Source organism: Musca vetustissima, unplaced genomic scaffold (assembly GCF_032173495.1).
Source record: "Musca vetustissima isolate MV318-11 ecotype Yass unplaced genomic scaffold, APGP_CSIRO_Mvet_v1 utg3448, whole genome shotgun sequence".
Taxonomy (NCBI): Eukaryota; Metazoa; Arthropoda; class Insecta; order Diptera; family Muscidae; genus Musca; species Musca vetustissima.
The window spans coordinates 129410-149641 of record NW_026882699.1 but is presented as its reverse complement, the minus strand read 5'-3'; the positions used below and the strand labels follow the sequence as shown (position 1 = coordinate 149641).

At 33.1% G+C, this 20232-nt stretch overlaps 2 protein-coding genes across 2 annotated transcripts; one reads left to right on the top strand and one right to left on the bottom strand.

The window, feature by feature from the left end:
* Positions 1-1399: 1399 nt before the first annotated feature.
* Positions 1400-4273, bottom strand: LOC133329310 (fibroleukin-like). The gene is made up of 4 exons (XM_061537799.1): positions 4268-4273; positions 3035-4211; positions 1712-2327; positions 1400-1619 (listed from the first exon to the last, which is right to left on the bottom strand). Exons 1-4 carry the CDS (start codon positions 4271-4273, stop codon positions 1400-1402), a joined length of 2019 nt encoding a protein of 672 aa, XP_061393783.1.
* Positions 4274-6597: 2324 nt separating this feature from the next.
* On the top strand, positions 6598-8349 carry LOC133329301 (serine/threonine-protein kinase PAK 2). Its single transcript, XM_061537791.1, has one exon. The coding sequence runs from the start codon at positions 6604-6606 to the stop codon at positions 8308-8310; it is 1707 nt and encodes a 568-aa protein (XP_061393775.1). The 5' UTR covers positions 6598-6603; the 3' UTR covers positions 8311-8349.
* The last annotated feature ends 11883 nt before the right edge of the window (positions 8350-20232 follow it).

The window sequence follows — 20232 nt, the reverse complement described above, 5'->3', positions numbered from 1 at the left end:
TATAATTAAGCTTAACGCATTTCAGCCTAGATGCGTGTCAAATATTTCTGGCTCCTTAAAAAAAACAAATAAAAGAAAAGAAAACAAAAACAAATGAAAAGAAAACATTAATAAATGTATTTATTTTCAAATGCAACAACTTAAATAAAAATTGCTGCTTAATTCCCAAGCAAAAAAAAAAAAACAATTATTTAAAAAAAGTAGTGGTTCATGTCCTCCCACTCACCTTGTTTCACAATGAACTAAACTAAAAAATCAATATTTTTTTCAATTTTAAAATAAAAAAAAATTATTTTTAGAATTAACTTTTTTCGAATCATAGCTGATTCCCTTCGTCTTCTTGTTTTTTTTTATTTACCAATATCGTAACTCTTTTAGATACTACATATAAATACTTACTTTTATACTTATAATTAAAAAAACGATAAAAAAACTAAAAAAAAAAATTATTATTAATTTGTTTGTAATGTTTATTATTAAATATCATCATTAAATTTGGTTAATAACTTCTTCTTATATTACGAATTAAGCTAATCATAACAATTAATGCAATTTATAATTGCATTCGTCGTATCTAAATCTATATATATATATATATATATATATAAGAAAACAACAAAACACACACACACCTAGAAATAAAAATTTGAAAAAAGAAATAAAAACAAATAAAAAATATATAAACAAAAAATTAAAAAAAAATATATATATATTTTTATTATAACTGAGTATCCATTTTTTAAATCCCTCCTCAGGCCCAGCTGAGAAATTTTTTCTGTAGGGAAACATTCCTCAGCTCCACCAGAGAATTATTTTTTATAAGAAGATTCTTTTTTTCATAGGAAAAAAATTATCCTTAGACCCACCTGAGAATTATTTTTTATAGGAAAAAAATTCCTCAGACCCACCTGACAATTCTTTTCTATGGGAAAAAATTCCTCCGACTCTCCTGACGATTCCTTTTCCTACAGAAAAAAATCTTCAGGCCCATCTGAGAATTCTTTTCTATAGAAAAAATCCCTCAGGTCCGCTTAATACTTCTTTTCTATTGAAAAAAATCCACCAGGCCATTTCCTCAGACCCAACCGAGGACTTTTTCTATAGAAAAAAATCCTTAGACACTTCTGAGGGGTATTTTTTTCTATGAAAAAAATCCTCAGACCCTTCATTATTTTTTATTATTTTTTTCTATAGAAAAAGAAATCCTCAGAACCTTCTGAGGACACTTTTTTCTATAGAAAATGAAATCCTGAGAACCTTATGAGGACTTTTTTTCTATAGAAAAAATTCCTCTGACCATCGAAAAATTCCACTGATCTTGAAAAAATACACAAAAATAATTGTCTTTAACCTATATTTCAGATTATAAAAGCTTGTTACAAAAATTATCAAGCCAGGCTTAAGGATCTTCATTTTGATGGTCCTGCTCTAAATCATCATATGACGTGGATGAATACAAAGCACTGTCTTCATTTGCATTGTTTGACTGTTTGGGTCGTATCATCATGCGGGTACTTTTCAAGGAATAATCACCATGCCACAATTCCCACATAATGCCATTGTAATTATTGCCCCAAGGTGTAAAACGATAAATGCCATTTAGGTTTGCCTCGGAGCAGCTGAAAACAAAGCAAACAAACAGACAGACACACATACACATAATTATTACATTTGTCCTTATCTCTATCTCTTTTCATGTCAATCCACTTACTTATCAAACCACCAACCCGAACCATAACCCAATGCACATGAACAACAGGCATCCACAGTTTTATCGTTACGCCTGTCATAGGTACTAAAGTCGTTATCATTGTGATATTTCATGGCATCACCGACCGTACTCGCCGTTCCATCGTACTCGCCAATTAATAAGTTATAATTGAATTCTTCGCTATCGATACGAAATACACCATATTCAGCATAAACTTTCGAATTATTGAAATCTTCCAATTCGATGCGTAGCTCATAGTCGTCATTGTAGACCAAACGATGTATAAATTCATTGCCAAACCAAAATTCACGCTGCAGCGAACCAAAACCGTTACGATATTCGGACCAAGAACGATTGAAATTTTCCGGATGTTCCGTGAGCATACGTTGTTGTATTACGGTCCATGGTGTGTTGGAGCGTGCTGCTGCGGAATCACTTTTGTTGTGGAGAGGTAGAGGAGGAGGTGGAAAGATACAAAGACGTTCATTGAAATCTCTTTCAAATTCGTTGATTTCAGGATGAGCAAATTTATAGATGCCATCGATGCGCAGTGTCTCATCCACACCATTTTCAGCGGTTAATTCATGGCAACCACTTAAATCGGGACGGAGAAATTCTGAAAAAAAGAAAAGAGAATGTTTAAAAAAAAATACCTTGAAAAGTAATCGTTTAAAAATGCAGGTAGGTCCACACCTTCTACTGGTCCTACTTTTCCAAACAAAAAAATTATTTCCTTCTGGCCCTTAAAAATATCTTTTAAAAAATCCAGGTCGGTTCAAGCCCTATTGGCACTTGAAAAAATATTTTTTTTTTAAATCCACGCCTTGAAAAAATATTTTAAAAAAAATCAGGTAAATAAGGTCCCTCCACGCCTTATTGGTACATGAAAAAATATTTTTTTTAAAAAATCCAGGTCGGCCATGCCCTTTTGTCAATTGAAAAAATATTTTTTTAAAAAAATCCAGGTCGGTCCAAGCAATATTGCCACTTGAAAAAATATTTTTTAAAAAAATCCACTCCTTGAATAAATATTTTTTAAAAAATCCACCCCTTGAAAAAATATTTTTTAAAAAAACCACACCATTAAAAAATATTTTTTTTTTTAAATCCACTCCTTAAAAAATATTCTTTAAAAAATCCACACCTTGAAACACAATTTTTTTAAAAAAACCTCGCGTTGTTTTGGTATTTAAAAAATATATTATTTAAAAAATCCACGCCTGGTTTTTTTAATAGTTCTTGAAAAATATTCCTTTCGAAAACCGATGCTTTAAAAAATCTGTGCTTATGAAATGGAATGTTCCATGGAAGTTCACCACTTACCAATATCATGTCCATACAATTCAGTATGACCCGCCTCATTATTATTATTTTCATCATGTTCATCACTAATATTTCCCGATATGTGATTCTCCTCCTCTCCGTCGACGTCTTTCTCCTCCACTTCCTCATAAACGTGATGTCCTTGACTCTCTCCTTCTTCTTCATGAAATACATCATCTAAATTTATACGTTGAGTGGTATTCTCCAGCAACTCATCATCATTATTACTATTGTTATGATCATGTTCGCCCTCTACCTCTACCTCCCCCTCCTGCTCCTGATCTTCCTGATTAGTATTTTCATGAAGTCTATTCAATTTATCGTTGACATTTTTCAACAGACGTTCTATGCGTTTCAACAGGATATCTGAACTTTCAGTAAATGTCGTCAATTCACTAGATAGGGCATAGCAGCATTCATTTGACCGTTGAAGTCGTACAGACAGCTCCTCTTGCTTATCTAAGGCATGGGCCATGGATTGCGAAAGGTTTTCTATGGTTTTACCCATACGCTTATCCATGGAATGTAATTGTTTGAGATCCTTTTGCAATGCCATTTGATGATGGATGCTATTCAAACGTTGTTCCAGTTTGTGGCTACCATTACAATACGACGACCCCGTATCTCCTGCCATTAAATTGGATTTTTTCCTACCATTCGTTGCAGCATTACTGTGTCCAACCTTATCCCTGTGCATCGACTGCAGCTGGCGTAATATCGAATTGACTTTTGTGGCCGATTCCTTTTGCAGTAGTTGATCCCTTTTCAGCGTATCCTTTATTTCATTTATAACGGTTGTATCTGGTGGTGTGGTCATAACATCCGTCATTTTATGCCATGCCAATTGTTGCTCCTCCTGTGAACGTTTTAGAAAATCTAATTTATTTTCCAAAATACGTAAACCATCATTCCATGACGCAATGTGATGTTGAAAAATGGACCATGTGTGGGATTTTTCTTGGAGATTTTGTATAGAGTTTTCCATGCGTGTCATAGATTCTATGAGGGTTTCGATTTTATGTTCTAAATTTTTATTATTGTCTTCGTGATATTCGTTTGGGGGACCACGAGACAAGGACTGGCCAATTGGTGGTGGCAATTGCGGTTTTGGTAAACCAGCACTATTGGCCTGATTATATAAATTGGCTGCCAAAATTGCCATAAACAAATATGAAAGCTAAAAAAGAAAAAAAATTATTTTTATTTTTAAAAAGTCCACTTTGTTATATTCACCATCATTTTATTCGATTCGATTCTCCTTGATGATGCTGTGTTGCTGCCTCTTCCAATATTAAAAACCAACTGAAGAGCCCTATACGCAACCTTTAACCAACTCAACATGGGGGACCGCCAATAGTATTCTGGAAGAAGAGAAAGAAAAAAGAATTAAACAAATAAACTATTTCCAGATGTTGGCAATATTGAATTGGTATGTGTGTTGTTGATCTTTTTCACTGTCAATCCATTATTCTAAGTATAAAGCGTGCAAAAAGTTTTGGGGGTCACCGCCATAAACACATCAGACGCTGCCAACCAACGACATGTGTTCCATTTTTTGTCTTAGGGTGTTCACAAAACAAAAGTGGTGCAATAGGAATGAGAATTTTTGTTTTTGAAATTCCAATTTGAAACGGTTTCCGGTTTGCTTCAACATGGCATGAAAACTACAGAGGGCGCTAGTGTTGTTTAATAAAAAATAGAAAATGCTTATTTTAAAAATTTTAATCGAATATTGATCAAGCGTGCTCCACTAGATGGTCTGAAAATAATTATCAATATTAGCGGGACATACCTTCATGAAATAAAAATCCAATCCTATATCCAAAAAAGTAAAAATAATACCTCTAATTGGAAATTTCTTTATAATAAAATCTCTTTATAAAAAACAATGCTTGTTTCTTCTTTCTGCCTTTTTATTAAAAATGAAAACAAAATTTAATTTAAAGTCTTCTCATTGGGGAACTCTAAATTTTGGCGCCTTTTATTTCTTTGGCGTTGTAGTAATCTTTGAATAGTCTTTCGCTTGGCTTATATATTTTCTTTTGGGAAAAACATCCGTTTACACAAATTCTGATGTCTTTTTTCTTTGAAATTCTCAATACATACATTTCTATCTTTCTTTCTTACATTTTTTAATAAATTAGAATTATAATACCACTCCCTCGGTAAATGTTACTAATTAATGGCCAGCAAATGACATTTGGCGCCTTTTTGGCATCTATCATTTTGTGAATACTCTTGTTTTCTCTCGGTCTTTCTATCCCTCTTTGTCTGCTATGTCAAAATGTTGATAGCCATTAATCGATTGGAACTTTATAATAACCGTTCAAATTGTTTACAATTAATTAATTATATAAGAAAAAATAACGTTCATTTCTTATTCTTCTTTTCTTTCAAAATGTATCTTTGCGGAACGCTTTTATACCCGAAAATATCTCTATCTCCCTCTCTCCATCAATTGTCAACGATAATTCAACTATCGGTTATCGCTGCTCACTCCACCTAAGGCGGCTATCAATGCAAAGTGACTGTGTTAACCACAAGAAGAAGACTTCAATATTCATTAGTTTTAGACGGAGAGGATGAATTAACTTTTTGATAAAACATTAACGCGGAGAAACGAGTCGATACAAGAAACAAAAAAACATAACATGGAAAAAACTTCCAAATAGGTCATTGAAAAAAGAAAAAAAAAAACAACAACGCAAAACAAATAATATTAAACAGAAAAAAATCGAATATGTTTTAATCAAATGTGCATTTACAAATACAACAAAACGGATAAAGAAAAAAGTTCTGCAGTCAAGAAGGAGAGAAGATATAATAATGAAGAGTAACATGAATGCCACTCCTTTTGATTGTGTATGTGTGTAAGTGTAAAACGAAACAAAGTAGGAAAAAATAAAATCAAGGAAGGCAAAATTCCGGACATATTAAAAATTACAAGAAAGAAGAAACCATTTCAAGGAGTGAACAGCAAAAATCATAATGATGATGGTGATTTTAATAAAATAATATTTACACAACGATAAAGGCGTACTCCAAAAAAAGAAAAATAAAAATTTAAAGTGGAATAAGGCGACCGAGCAAAGTGAGTGAGTGATAACAAAGGCGAGCGAATTTCGTCGGTTCGTCGGGAGTTCAAAAGTCGTCGTCGGCAGTGAAGAAAAAAATTAGTAGTACTAGTATTGTTGTGTGGTGGTGGTGCAGTTGTGTGTTGGTTGCTATCGTTGCTACGTTTTTTCTCCATTCGTTCGTCTTTTTTTACTAAACGGACGGAATTGTGTGGTGTTGCTGCTGGAATTAGCGGCATAGGGAGAACTTGCATGACTCACACGCGGCGGCGGCGACACATGCACCCGCAGCAGCAGGAGAATCAAAACATTCAATGATTCTCAGACAATAGCAGCAGCAATAAAGGAACGAACGAATTCGCCTTTTTTCATTCCAAGTGAACCAAATAGACAGACAATAAAAGTGTCCCACTTCCAAATCTATATACACACACAATAATAATAATTTATTGACTTTATACAGAATATACAGAATACCACCAGCCACCTAGCAAAATGTCAGGTTTTCAAGGTATTAAAGGTTGGTTCCGCAAAAAGGAACCCATTTCAGAAATTGGTAATCCCACCAATTTTCAACGACACTTTCATGTGTCGCGCAACGAAGAGACTGGCGTGTTGGAAGGCCTACCCGCACCCTGGGTTCGGTTAATGAATGCCCAAATTACACGCGATGAACAAGATAAAAATCCCGATGCTGCCTATCAGGCGGTAAAATTCTACAATTATTCCATCAAGAAGAAGGAGAACGATGTCATCTTTAAGCCATTCATTACGGAGGAGGCCATACACGAAGAATCCAAGGAAATTGATAATTATGTCAACTACAAAAACAAACATAAATCACAAGACTTGGACAAGTCAGAGGATGAACGGAGTAGTGATGGCAGTGGCACCATAAGTGGCTCAAGTACTGCCGGCAGCAGCAGCAATAATAGTTTTAATGACCAGCAACACCAAAGTAACAGCTGTCTGTCCGGCCTGAACAAAGTGATCGAAGAGTTGGAGTCCACGTTGGAACAACGTGAAACATTGAAACCTGATGCCATTACGGGTGAATTGCCGCCACCACTGCCTGCCAAAAAAACACAAACTTTGCCACCCAAACCTCAGACCAAACCTAAACCCAAGGGCATATCGCACAAACATTCCAAAGGTTTGGCCGATCTGAGCAAATTAACCAGCCAAGATGACAGCCATCCAGTCATAAACACAGATACCATTATCATTAAGCCGGCCACAACTGATGGCGAAGGTGACGGTGATGAGACCATTCTGAGACGTTCCAAGGATAAGCGTGGCCAAAAAACTGACTCAGAAATTTATGAGGAACTCAGAGCGATATGTAATCTGGACGATCCGCGTGAACGCTATAAAACTACCCAGGAAGTGGGTAAAGGTGCCTCGGGCATTGTTTTTATAGCGGCCGATAAACAAACCGAAAATCAAGTGGCTGTCAAGACAATCGATCTGAAAAATCAATCTTCCAAAGATCTCATTTTGACTGAAATTCGAGTCCTTAAAGATTTCAATCATAAAAATTTGGTCAATTTCTTGGATGCCTATCTATTGGAACCTGAGGATCATCTCTGGGTCATTATGGAGTACATGGATGGTGGTCCGCTGACAGATGTTGTCACCGAGACCGTGATGAAGGAGCGACAAATTGCCTGTGTCTGCCGTGAAGTATTGTATGCCATTAGTTTCCTACACTCCAAGGGTATTATACATCGTGATATTAAATCGGATAATGTTCTGCTGGGCATGGATGGGTCGGTGAAGGTGACCGATTTTGGTTTTTGTGCCAACATTGAGGGCGATGAGAAACGCCAGACCATGGTTGGTACACCCTATTGGATGGCCCCCGAAGTGGTGACACGTAAGAAGTATGGCAAAAAAGTGGATATCTGGTCAATTGGTATTATGGCCATCGAAATGATAGAGGGTCAGCCACCCTACCTGTACGAGACACCATTGAGAGCCCTCTATTTGATTGCGGCCAATGGTCGGCCCGACATAAAGAGCTGGGATAAGCTTAGTCCAAATTTACAAGATTTCTTGGATTGCTGCTTACAGGTGGAGGTGGATAAACGTGCCACAGCCGACGAATTGCTGAAACATCCATTCCTAGATGATTGCAGTGAATTGAAGGCATTAGTGCCAAATATTAAGGCAGCCAAAAAGGTATTGCGTAAAGGTACATAGAAAAGGCCTTGTATAGGTATCTTTGTACGTGCCTAATGATGAAAAACGAAAACGACAAAAAGAAAAGCAAAGCAAAACAAAAAATGTTATCAAATGAAAATGAAATTTAAACTAAAAAGAAAACATAGTTACCAGAACATTTCATCCGCATGAAATGATGATAATGGCGATGGATGCAAATCTTGTAAATAGTTAAATATTGATAGAGTACTCTATACAATGCTGCGACACCTACCAATTAAGTATAAAGCTAAGCCAACGGAATTCAATGGTATTTTGAGGAGAAGCGAGAACAGCAACTACACATTTATACAATATTAACAAAACCTACCTACATACATAGTTAGATATATATACTTTTAATATATCATCATTGTCACGTTCCAAGATGTAAGGACATCAATAAATCTATAACGACAAAAAATCAACAAAATTAGAATGGGGTTTTGTTTTCTTCAACGACTTAATGCTGCAGCATCACCATTCTTCGTATCAAACACAATCGAACATGGCACATACACACACCATCAAAGGATAACCATCACCTTTTGCAGTCGCTGGACGATTTTATTTCAACAAATATAAAAACTGATACAGAATCTTTTTTTAAACTTCTTATTTAATGGTAAGTGGAGAAATTTATATTTTTATGCATACTTTTCATTAATTATTTTATATTACAAAATTATTTTTTTTTATTTTCTTGCAAAAGTCATTCAGTCATTAAATTTTAATGCAATTTGATTGAAAGAGTCTCTGTAATGCTCTTAAATCAGCTGTTTTCGTTTTGTTTAGTCTTGATAAATGCATGCCAATGTCATGTGGAGAGCACAAATGCAAGGCAATGTCAGCATGTGAGAGTTATGTGAGAAATAAAAAGAACGATTAAAAAAAGGAAATATCAAAACAAAAATGTCATTTGTTTATCTCATTTGATTAATAAAATAAAGTCATCAGGCCATACATCAGTTTTACTTGATAATGACAGAGAGCTCTGGATTTCTCTCCTTGTTTCTTTGTTTTTTATCTAAAAATGGCGCCAAATCTTTAAAGTACTGCTTGTACTTTGCTTAATTATTTTAAAATCATATTTTAAGATAAAATTACAAGCTTAAAGATTAATTAAAATTAATTAATTATGCAAGGTGAAATTTCAATTAATTTTAAGAAGGCACAACAACATGATGACATCTGTCATTTGAAAGGAAATATCAAAAACATGACATTTTTTTATCCCATATGATTAATAAAGTCATCAGGCCATATATCAGTTTTACATTTTATTGACGCAGAGATGTGATTTTCCTTCCTTGTTTTTGAACTAAAAATAACAGAAATTGCACCAATTAAAAAAAAATACAGGCACATTATCATATTTTATTTCATATTTTATCACAACTTCTATCACGAGAATAAAAAAATAATAAATGACGAATACATAGGTTGAAGTTATGGCTTTTATATTGTGGGGAGAGATCGTTATATGGAGGTTATATCAAAACGTGGATCTATATTTTAAACATGTTCGCCGAGAATTATTTTTCTTCTTTACAACTCAGAACAGGAATATAAACATTTAACAATTTCTGAACAATCATATGTTCGAAGTGCAACAGTACCAAGGTAGATATACAAGGTAGCCGCATCGGCGAATTGGGAACATGATATGTCAAAATTGTTTACCAGGCGAATAATACTAATTTCGCCGTGACATAAAAAACTCGAAGCAAATTAAATTCAACCAATCAGAATTAAACATTTTGAAAAAAGAAAAATTTTTTTACTTTTTGAAAATTGAAAATTTTTAAAATAAATGAATTTTAAAATATCAAAATGATTTTTGATACATCAAAGTGCTTTAAATGTGATAATGTTGTGAAAATTTAAGCCCTCAAATTTTTGAAAACAATGTATAAAGAAGACAAAAAGGTCCTGCTCTTCTTTTCGATCCCAAGGTATATTTGATTCCATGAAAATTTAACCGCTATGCCTTTTTAATTCTTTATTTTCAAATGTATTTCAATTTTTAAATTTTTGTTTGGAAATGGGTTTGAAAAAAAAAAAATCAAAAACAACAACAAATTGTTATGACATATAATGTTACCATCAGCTGGTTTGATACGGTTACCTTCTTAATATACCTTGAACAGTACATTTTGAAATTTTTTCCATAATTTTCACTCATTTTAGAGAATTACAGAAACCTGCTTTGAGTATATTGTGAAAATTTAAGCAAATTTTCGTTAACCCAGTGGGTTTCAATTATCAATTCCTTTGCATATATGTCAAATAAATCCTCATAAAGTAGGTTAACCCGGTAAAAAGTTCTAATGTAAATGCCGTATAACCAAACATTAGTGACTAATCATATATGATATATGGGCACATATGATATCGAGAAATTTGCTGCCGACCATTAAAAATTTTTCCAAAAATCTGTTTACTTTTGACTTCCTTAGATGGGAGTTGTGGAAGGAAGTTCTGCAAATTTCAAAAACATCTGTCATAATATGAGAATCTCTAGATTAATTACTAGATTTCTTTAACCAAAAATTTTCTATATCGAACTTATTTCCAAACTTTTCTGACTGATGAAAAGCACACACAATTTTGCATTTCCCTGAAATGAAAAATTAAAAATAAATTTTTCGGTATTATTTATATTAGAAGATACAGGAAATACATACATACATATATTTAAACATTCGGAATGTAAACATTTACGTTTGTGTGATACGCAACAACAAAATGTATGCATATTTTGTGTTCACCTCATCATCATCATAAGCGCCAAATGCTGCCCTTTTCGCCGATTTTCGATTTATATTAATTTTTTTGTTTTTTGTTTGCATGTATAGTGTCTAGAATGGCAGATCTATACGAAAATCTTCTACGCATTAATCATAATTCCGCCAATGGAACACTCATTTTAATATTTGTAAAATTTCAATTTTTTCTTTACATCCAGAAACTTTTTTTTTTGTGCTAAATAGTACACATATTTTATGATTTGTATTCTTTTATTATATATGTATGTTCATGCAATGACGGTATATAATTAACTAAATAACAACTTTGTTGGTATTGAAAGTAAAAAATACAAAAACAATTATTTACGCAAGTAATGTGTGGTGGTTGGTTGTGGGCTGGTTGGCTGACTGTCGGACCGTGATTCATTCATTAGATAAAACTAAACATATTCTTACCATTGGAATTTATAAGATAATTATATTTATATAAACAGATGAAGAAGAAGAGTGTAGTTTATATTTAAACAATTTAGATTCTCTCTGTGTTCTACATAATAATTAGATAATTTTTTTCAGGTTTGTTTTTGTCTTAAATTACCCCCACTAAAATAATATATTTTGTTGAAGTGTTTTTTTTTTCTGTCGAATATAGAAAAAACATAAAAATTCAAGTTTCTCTAATATACCGAAGGTAACTAAAGATTGACCGATATACATATATTTTGGAAGAAAGATTTTGTATGATATTCCAATATATCAGAAAAAGGTCCGTATGCTTCTCCAGAGTAAAAAAAAGTGTAGCCCTTTGAGACACCCACTTTAAGTTAAAATTGATTTGTGGGTCCCAGGAAAATTTTAAGTCATCCTTATTCAAATCTAGAATAAAAATCAATTTGATTATGCTAAAAAACTATGTATTGCAAAATACTTACCTTTATGAATAATCTGATGTTTTCTAGGTATTTTTGCGAAGAACTTAAAATATATGATCAATATACATTAAACTCTCGATAATGTGACTACTAAATGTAGGGGTAGTTCATATTTTCGAATTTGTTCACATTTTCGATTCGAACAGTTTATTTACCTCAAATATAACATAAAATTTGTTTGTGGGTCCACTTGGAAATTCGTGGGAATTTTCGACAAGAGAATAAAACTGTTTTCGGACCAATTTGATGAGGTTTTTTATTTCTTTCACGCAAAAGGTGTGTCTGATAAATTTGAATAGCTCTCCACAAATCTCTATGAAAATCTTGCACTTTTGTCTCCCCATTTCTTTCAACCAAATCGTGTACTCAGTTTATATTTATTTAGAAATTTGAAACCATACTAATGTAATATAAAAATCAATTTGATTATATGCTAAAAAAGTGATATTTCAAAACTCCTACCCTTATGAATAGTTTGATGTTGTCATGTCTGTATCAACCCTTCCACTTGAAATGTTCTTCCGCCACGACTCAAAGTTTTCAATTTTCCAAAGTATACAAATACAAATCCCAGTTTTGGTTTTCTAAATCTGTAAAAGAAGAAGTTAAAATGTTTAATAATTAAGCGTTTAAACAATAAAAGTTATACGTTTATATTAATGATGAAGTTAAATGTGCTTATTCATAATTTTCAAATGGGCCATTCTTTTTTCCTCGTCGTTTCATTTAATTTTTTTTTTGGTTCATCGTCATCCATCATTAAATGTTTGGAACATTTCAAAAAAAGAGCAACAACAAAATAAAATGTCGTTGACCCAAACAAACATTTTATGTTATGTTCTGCTTCTTCATTTTATTATTATTTTTTTTTTTGTATTTCATCGTCTAAATTATATGAAGCAGATGGTTGGTTATTTGGTAGTTCTGTTTGTTGTTGTTCTGGTGGCATTTTTCCTAGCGTTGAAATGTATTTCCCCCATTTTTTGTTGCTCGTTCATCTTTAAAATGTATTTGAAAATTTCTTCGTCGTCGTTTCGGGGCAAATCAATTTCTAATGTATGAAACCCCGACCTCGTCCCCCAAAACAACAATTTTAGAATTAAATGCATTGATGAAGATAGACAGAGGGAATGTATAGAAACAAATTATCATTTTTTGTTGAACATTTTCTTTGGCCGGCTGCATTTTAATTGCATTTTGTTAAATTTCCAATATGTTTGTTGTTGCTGCTGTTGTCGATTTCATGCATTCGTTTCCCCTCTTTATCACAAAATGATAGATCGAAAGATAGATAACATTTGTTTGTAATCTATTTGGGGAAATAAGTCGTCGTCTCATACAAACACACACATTTATTGGAGTTGTTTTTGGTTTTAAATTTATTTAGCGAAAATTGTTTCATAACACCCAGCCACTCACCACTAATATTTCTTTTTAAATGTTTTGTTTTCCCTATAAAAAAGAAAAAAAAACAAATAAAAATTAATTTCAACATTTTAAAACGGAATTTCAATAATTACGCACAATAAAATATGAACACCATCATCCTCTTGCGGGCCGCCTCACACCAAAACAAAAATGCAAATCTCCCATCCATTTTTTAAGCCATCATTTAAAACAAAACAACAAAATATTTTGTTGGGAAATTTCATCTTTGCATAAATTAAAGCTCAATCTTTATATAGAGCCATCCAGCCAGCCAGTCAATCTCCCTCCTCTTACTTTCCTTTACCAAATAGTATTTCAACCCGTTTCATTTGCATGCTGCTGCCTGCCTTTTTTCGTGTCTAATTTTTTCTATTCAACTGTGTGTGCTGCTATCTTTCACCCAATGTAATTGATTGTATTTATTTTGTGTTTATTGCACAGTGGTTCCATGTAGTTGAATATATTAATTTGTGGCAGTGGTTTTGTGTCATTAAATCAAATTAATTATTTTAAGAAAGGCTTAACAATTTTGTTTTAACTTCAACAAATTTGGCGCCATTAACACAGATGTTGGCTGTCAGAAGCATAGTTGGGCAGACGTGCACACCAGCGTCGATGCGTTCTCTTAACATGTTTTGATGTTAAAACAAAAATAAACATTAATGAAATTTTTTTTTCGAAATTTTTTTTAATGGATTTATTTTTTTAACTTCATTGGATATTATTTATGCTTTAAAAATATTAAATTTAATAAATTCCGAAGAATAATTTATGTTTTTATTTTCCCTTAAACATTTTTTAAGAGTAATTTTGCCCAAATTGGTCAACATAGTTGGGCAATTACACCAGCGTTGATGGGTTCTCTTAAATTTTTTTGTTAAAACAAAAATGAACATTAATGAAATTTTTTTCCGAAATTTTTTTAAAAATTTAATTTTTGAACTCCCTTGGATATTATTTATGCTTTAAAAATTTTTGAATAAATTTCATCAATAATTCATGTTTTTATTTTCCCTTAAACATTTTTTAAGAGAAATTTTGCCCACCATTGGTCAGAAGTTACATTGGAGAGAGAGAGAGAGAGGAAGAGAGAAACCAGAACTCTGATTCCATTGCCATTTCAAAATAAATCACAAATTCTTCTTTCTTTAATAATATTACACTTCAAATTGTACAAATTTCTATACAATTTTCTGTTGTTTTGTTGTCATCTGTGGTAGTTGCGTTTTTTTGTTCCATTATCCAAAGAAATGCTTAACAATTTTGGCGCCATTAACACACAGACTTTGACTGTCAGAAGTTACATTTGAGAAGCAGAGTTGGAGAGAGAACACAAAACTCTAAAATTCATTATCATTTGATGATAAAACACAAATTGTTCTTTGTTTAAAGATATCACACTTTTAATTGCACAAATTTCTACATAATTTTCTTTGTTTTATTTTCATTTTTATCGCTTTTTTTCTTTTTTGCTCAAGACTTTTAACCATAATACTAAAAAGCCGCACAAAAAGAGATGTCATTTACATCAATTATTGAGATTGTGACATATGAGAAGTGAAACCTTAAGCAATGTTTAAATGGCCTGGCCACACATCAATTTCTGTTGTATTGAAGAAGTAATTGATTTTTCACGATAAAAAATAAATTTCTCCTCAAACTCTGGTATAATTTTTAAATTTATTTATGTTTAACTACAAAAAGGGAGATGTCATTTACATATAAATGACATATGATCAGAGATACCTTAAGTAATGTTTAAATGGTAAGGCTGTCCACAGAAAATTGATATTTGATAAAATGTTAAAGAATTCATTATTTTTTAATTGGACATAAAAGGACAATTTTTAGCAAGAGCTTCTTTCCACCTCTAAAAATCCCTAATTACAGCTATATCGCTCAGAAAATGTGATTAAATACTTCCAAAAACCGAATCTTTGCCGAAATTTAACACCCAATCATATTTTTTTCGAAAGGTAGGTTGACAACATAGCCTCTATAACGAATTTTTATTGATGGAGCCACTGTATCTACAATAAAACTTCCAGCAAACCCATCAATGTTTGTATTTCTTGTTATTGTTATTTTTTTTTTATTTTTCAATTTCGAACGTAACAATTTTTACTTGGAATTAAAAGATGAATCACCACACATAAAATTTAATATACTTTGTGTGTATGAGTGTGCAATAATAGTTGACTCTTATTTTGATGGTGGCTGGCTGCCGGGCTATACATCACATTCAACAATGAAATTGTGGTGATGACCATGGCTGAATGACTGACTGCCTCGCTGACTGGCTTACTTGCCGGCTTACAGCGGCATTTGATTGTCACGAGAAGTAGAAGGGGAGGGGATATAAAAGGCAAGACAAATTTAAAAACTGATACGATTTGTGGTTGTTTTGAATATTTTTATCAAGAGTATATCAATGGTTAAGTTATGTATGTCGCCGTCATTGTTGTTGACGTCTTGAAAATTGGAAAGTATTGAAATGGGGTTGGGTGTCAAACAAACGCACATTGGCCAGGCGACAAACAAAAGAAATTGGGGGTAAACTGCATTACCAAGACTTTACCCAAAAATAATTATTTTGTTTGTATGTATGTAAAACAAAAATAACAACGACGAAAAATCCCTTATTATTTTGTTATTGTTGAAACATAAAACCAAACTTGAACTTCATCAAAGCCCCATCCACATTTTGGGAAGTGGTGTAAAGGCTACCCTATGTGCATTTCGTTGCTCATGAATGGACAAATTTATAGTTTTTCTTTACCCGCTTACATTTGTAGTTTTTGTTTTCTTTTGGTGATAATGTTCACGCACCATATTTGTTTTCTTGTAAAATTTTGTTTTTTTCTTCTATTTTATAGATTTGTTTGTTTGATTTTCTTTGTGTGTGCCCAAAATAATTTACACACTCCATTCCAACACCCCACTCCAAATACCATTTACTGTCAATGTTATCCATTCAAATGTAATTTTTTTAATATCTTTAACAACATTTTTCTTCGTCTTTGTCTTGCTGCCCACCGATTAATTGAATTGTCACGCCAAAGTGTCGCTATACAATTTATAAGTAATGAGTTAACTACTTTAAGAGCTGGTTAGGCTAATTAGATATGGATTTATTTTTCTTCGAAGAAAAAACAACAACAACAAATGTTAACTGGTTACAACAGTCCCTACAATTTCGCCGGTAAATGGTTTATTCATGATTCACCAAAATAAAAAAAGAGATTTTGGTTTTACTATTTGTTTGCCGGACGATGACGAAGCTAGTCAAATACTATCTGCTGGATTGCTAACATTGTTGTATGCGTTTTTTTTCTTAAGATACCATTAATTTATGTTATCATTTTTTTTTTGGTTACAAAATTTCCACATATGCATGTACATGTGTGAAATTTATTAGCTGCTAATATTGGAAAGTGAAATTTGTTAAAAATCTTGAACTTTAAATCATGCCACCTTGCCACAAACAAGTTGAAAACTAATTATATTTATTATGAACAGATTTGTTTAATGTGAAATGATGCATATAACTAGTTAATAAACAGCTTAAGTTATGTTGGATTTGGAATTTTCTCTGTTTGTCAAATAATATTAAAAGAAAAAAATTTCAAATGTTTATTTAAATGGTATTTACAATTTAAAAAGTTGTAAATTTGGCGCTTTATTTAGTACTGGCGTTTTTTTCGCATAACTCATTTACCACATTGACAGCCAAAGAGATCATATGTTTTGGGAGACACGTTAAGAGAGATGGAGTGTCACATTAAATTGCAACCCAATTGTTGTGGAATTGACATATGACAACATATGTCTGAAGAAGAAGAAGACGAGAGATGGAGAGCAATTTCTGTGATTTTGCTCAAATTGTAAAACAATTCATGGTTTCACAAGTAAACATAAATAAAACACATACAATATTTTTTTCATTATACATATACCCTCAGCCCTATGGATACTGATACTATATACACTTTTGTTTAGACATTTCATTTTATTTTATTAATACGGAAATTTAAAATAACTTTTTTTGTAATAAATATATATGAAAGAAATTACATTAGTTAAAAAAAATTTGAAAACTATCACAGAATTCGCCAAAGATGGGACCCATCGAAATATTGATTTTAGACTAGAGTTGAACAGAATTAAATTGAGAGTAAGTGTGTGAGAGCGTCCGTTAGCAATTCAGCTCTGCTTCCCGCAAATCATAGGCTGTGTGTATAAACACCGACTGAAACATTTCTCCATTGCTGAAGAACATTTTGTTTGAAAAAATGCCATCCATTGACGTTGTAGCGTTATATGGGGGCTATATCAAAACGTGGACCTATATATTCCAGATTTAATACCAAATATGCTATGAGTAATAACAATGTATGTGCAAAATTTCAAAGCTCTATCTTAAATATTGTGTACTCTGTCGTGAGTTCAACATACAACGGTGAACGGGCAGGCAGACGGACAAGCATACATATGATCATGAATATATTTACTTTATGGGGTCTGCGGTGAATATTTCGGGATGGTGGCATACAAATTATGCAAAATGTCCTCAGGGTTAGGGAGGTTGATATACAATTTTAATCAAGTATCCATTGAGCTGTCATCGAAATGCTCTCCCATGATTTTATTTAAATTTTAGCAGAACTCTTTCTACATAAGCAAACAAAAAATGGATATAATAAACGATGTGTTGCCTCCAATGATATGGCTGGCTCACATGACAATTTTTTTTAAATAGCACAATTTTTAGTTTTTTTTCTTCAATTATTATTCAAAATGCGTGCATTGCATTTTAGTTTTTTTATTTATAAACAAAATTCATGCATATATATGTATTTAATTCTAGCTGTGTTACTGTGCGGTTCTTCATTTTATTCGTATCGGAAATAGCATTAATAAGTCAATGCAATAGCACGACACTGCCGGCCATTATTGGGAAGTAAGGCAATGAGACATGACGAAAAAAACTGAGCTGTGGTGATGGAGAGCGAGGGCACGTGGACATTAAAAACATTAGTCTACCTTATTCGATCGATAACACATATGGCTAATTATGTAGACGACTTTTTTTGATCGGTAAATGATAGTGGCAACATCAACACCAATAGACATTTTTGTTTAAAAACAAACATCTAATTGACTTACAGCTCCTGCTTTGTCTTCTTCTTTTTTTAATTTCAAAAGAAAAATGCCTTTGTGTTTTTTTCACATTGTAATGTGACGATTTTCTTAAAGTGAAGGAGGAGTACAAAACCCCAAATCCGGCATGGCACATCTAGTTAATTTACATACACACAAATTACAACAACACAACAAAACGAAAAACAGTTTGCGGCGCAATGAACTTGGAACACAACAAAATGCATATTTTTCTGTTTTTGTTGTTCTTCTTTACTTTTGTAAACAGCTGAATGCCAGTCCAGGCATTTGCTTATTACTACTGGCAAAGACGAAAGCGTACACACAGCCCATAATGGTTTGGAAGCCAAGGCGCTATATCGGTTTCGTGCTTTGCATATATACTCGTCTGTATGTCGCCCGTCTGTATGTTTGTACATATTCACTCTTTCTTTCATAGTTCCAATAACACGTTCACAATCAATTCAATGATATACCATCACACAATGGTGGCTCTGGCTAGCTGGCTTTTGATCGGTTGATCTGTCCGTCCACCCATTCACAGGGAGGAGGAAGGAATGTCTGAGTGTGTGTGTCATTATAACAAAAGAAACTCAGTTTCGGTTACGCTCAGTTTAATGACGCATTAAATACTTACAAGATATATAAGCAATTTTTTATAGATGATATACATATATACACTGGGTGTAAATATATATTAGCAACAATCTGGCCAGGCGACCACAATCGGAAAGTAATGAAATATAGATTTGTTGCTATTTGAAATAGTCGAGGAATTTTATTACCAAATTTGTCTGAAAAGGGGGATATAAACTTCAAGAAGGGAGAGAGGCATACGCATCTTTTGAAGGTACAAGGAAAATATTATAGTTTCTCTAAAAAAATCGCAATTCTAACAACTCAGATCGGTTATTATTACCTAACTGAAATAATATCCACCTTTTAAGGTAAATAGGAAGATTTGTACCAAATTAATGCCAATTCGGTCAAAGAAATACTCCCATGATCCCCAAAATGCCTAATAATCGGAAATAAAAAATCATTTGGAAAGGTAACAAAAATACCGAATATTTGGTAGGTGCCGTTATATGAGGACTATACCAAAATGTTGGCCGATATATTCCATTTTCAATACCAAATATTCTAGGAGTAATAAAAACAAGCAAAAAAGTGTCAGTCGTTGTTGCCGACAGATATACACCCTTAGTGTATGGTTTGCCCACACAGTCCTTTCAATCAAGAAGTGAATCCTGGTTGCAATCGGTTGCAGTAGTTAATCGCTCTCCGGTACATCTTCTTGGCAGCGATATCCTTGGCATCGACTTGTCTTGCAGTTACTGGTACTGATGATTCATCATCCATCTTAACGATGGTAATCTCATCGGTACCAGTATCCGCTTCGACATCAAACTGTCTGAGTAATCTCGCGACATCACCACAGGCCATGGAGATTGAGTTCGGAACCTCAACCTCGCCACTCATCATCTGGGAGGACTCACCTTGCTTCGGAGGAGACACCAGGATCGCTACCGTGTTTGTCACCGTAGTGCTAATGTTGTCTCCATGATGTCTTCCTCGTCTGACAAGGGTGAGTCATCCCTGAGCTGATTCGGGATGTTCTCCTGACTAAGGCGTAAGGAGCCGGTTTCCTC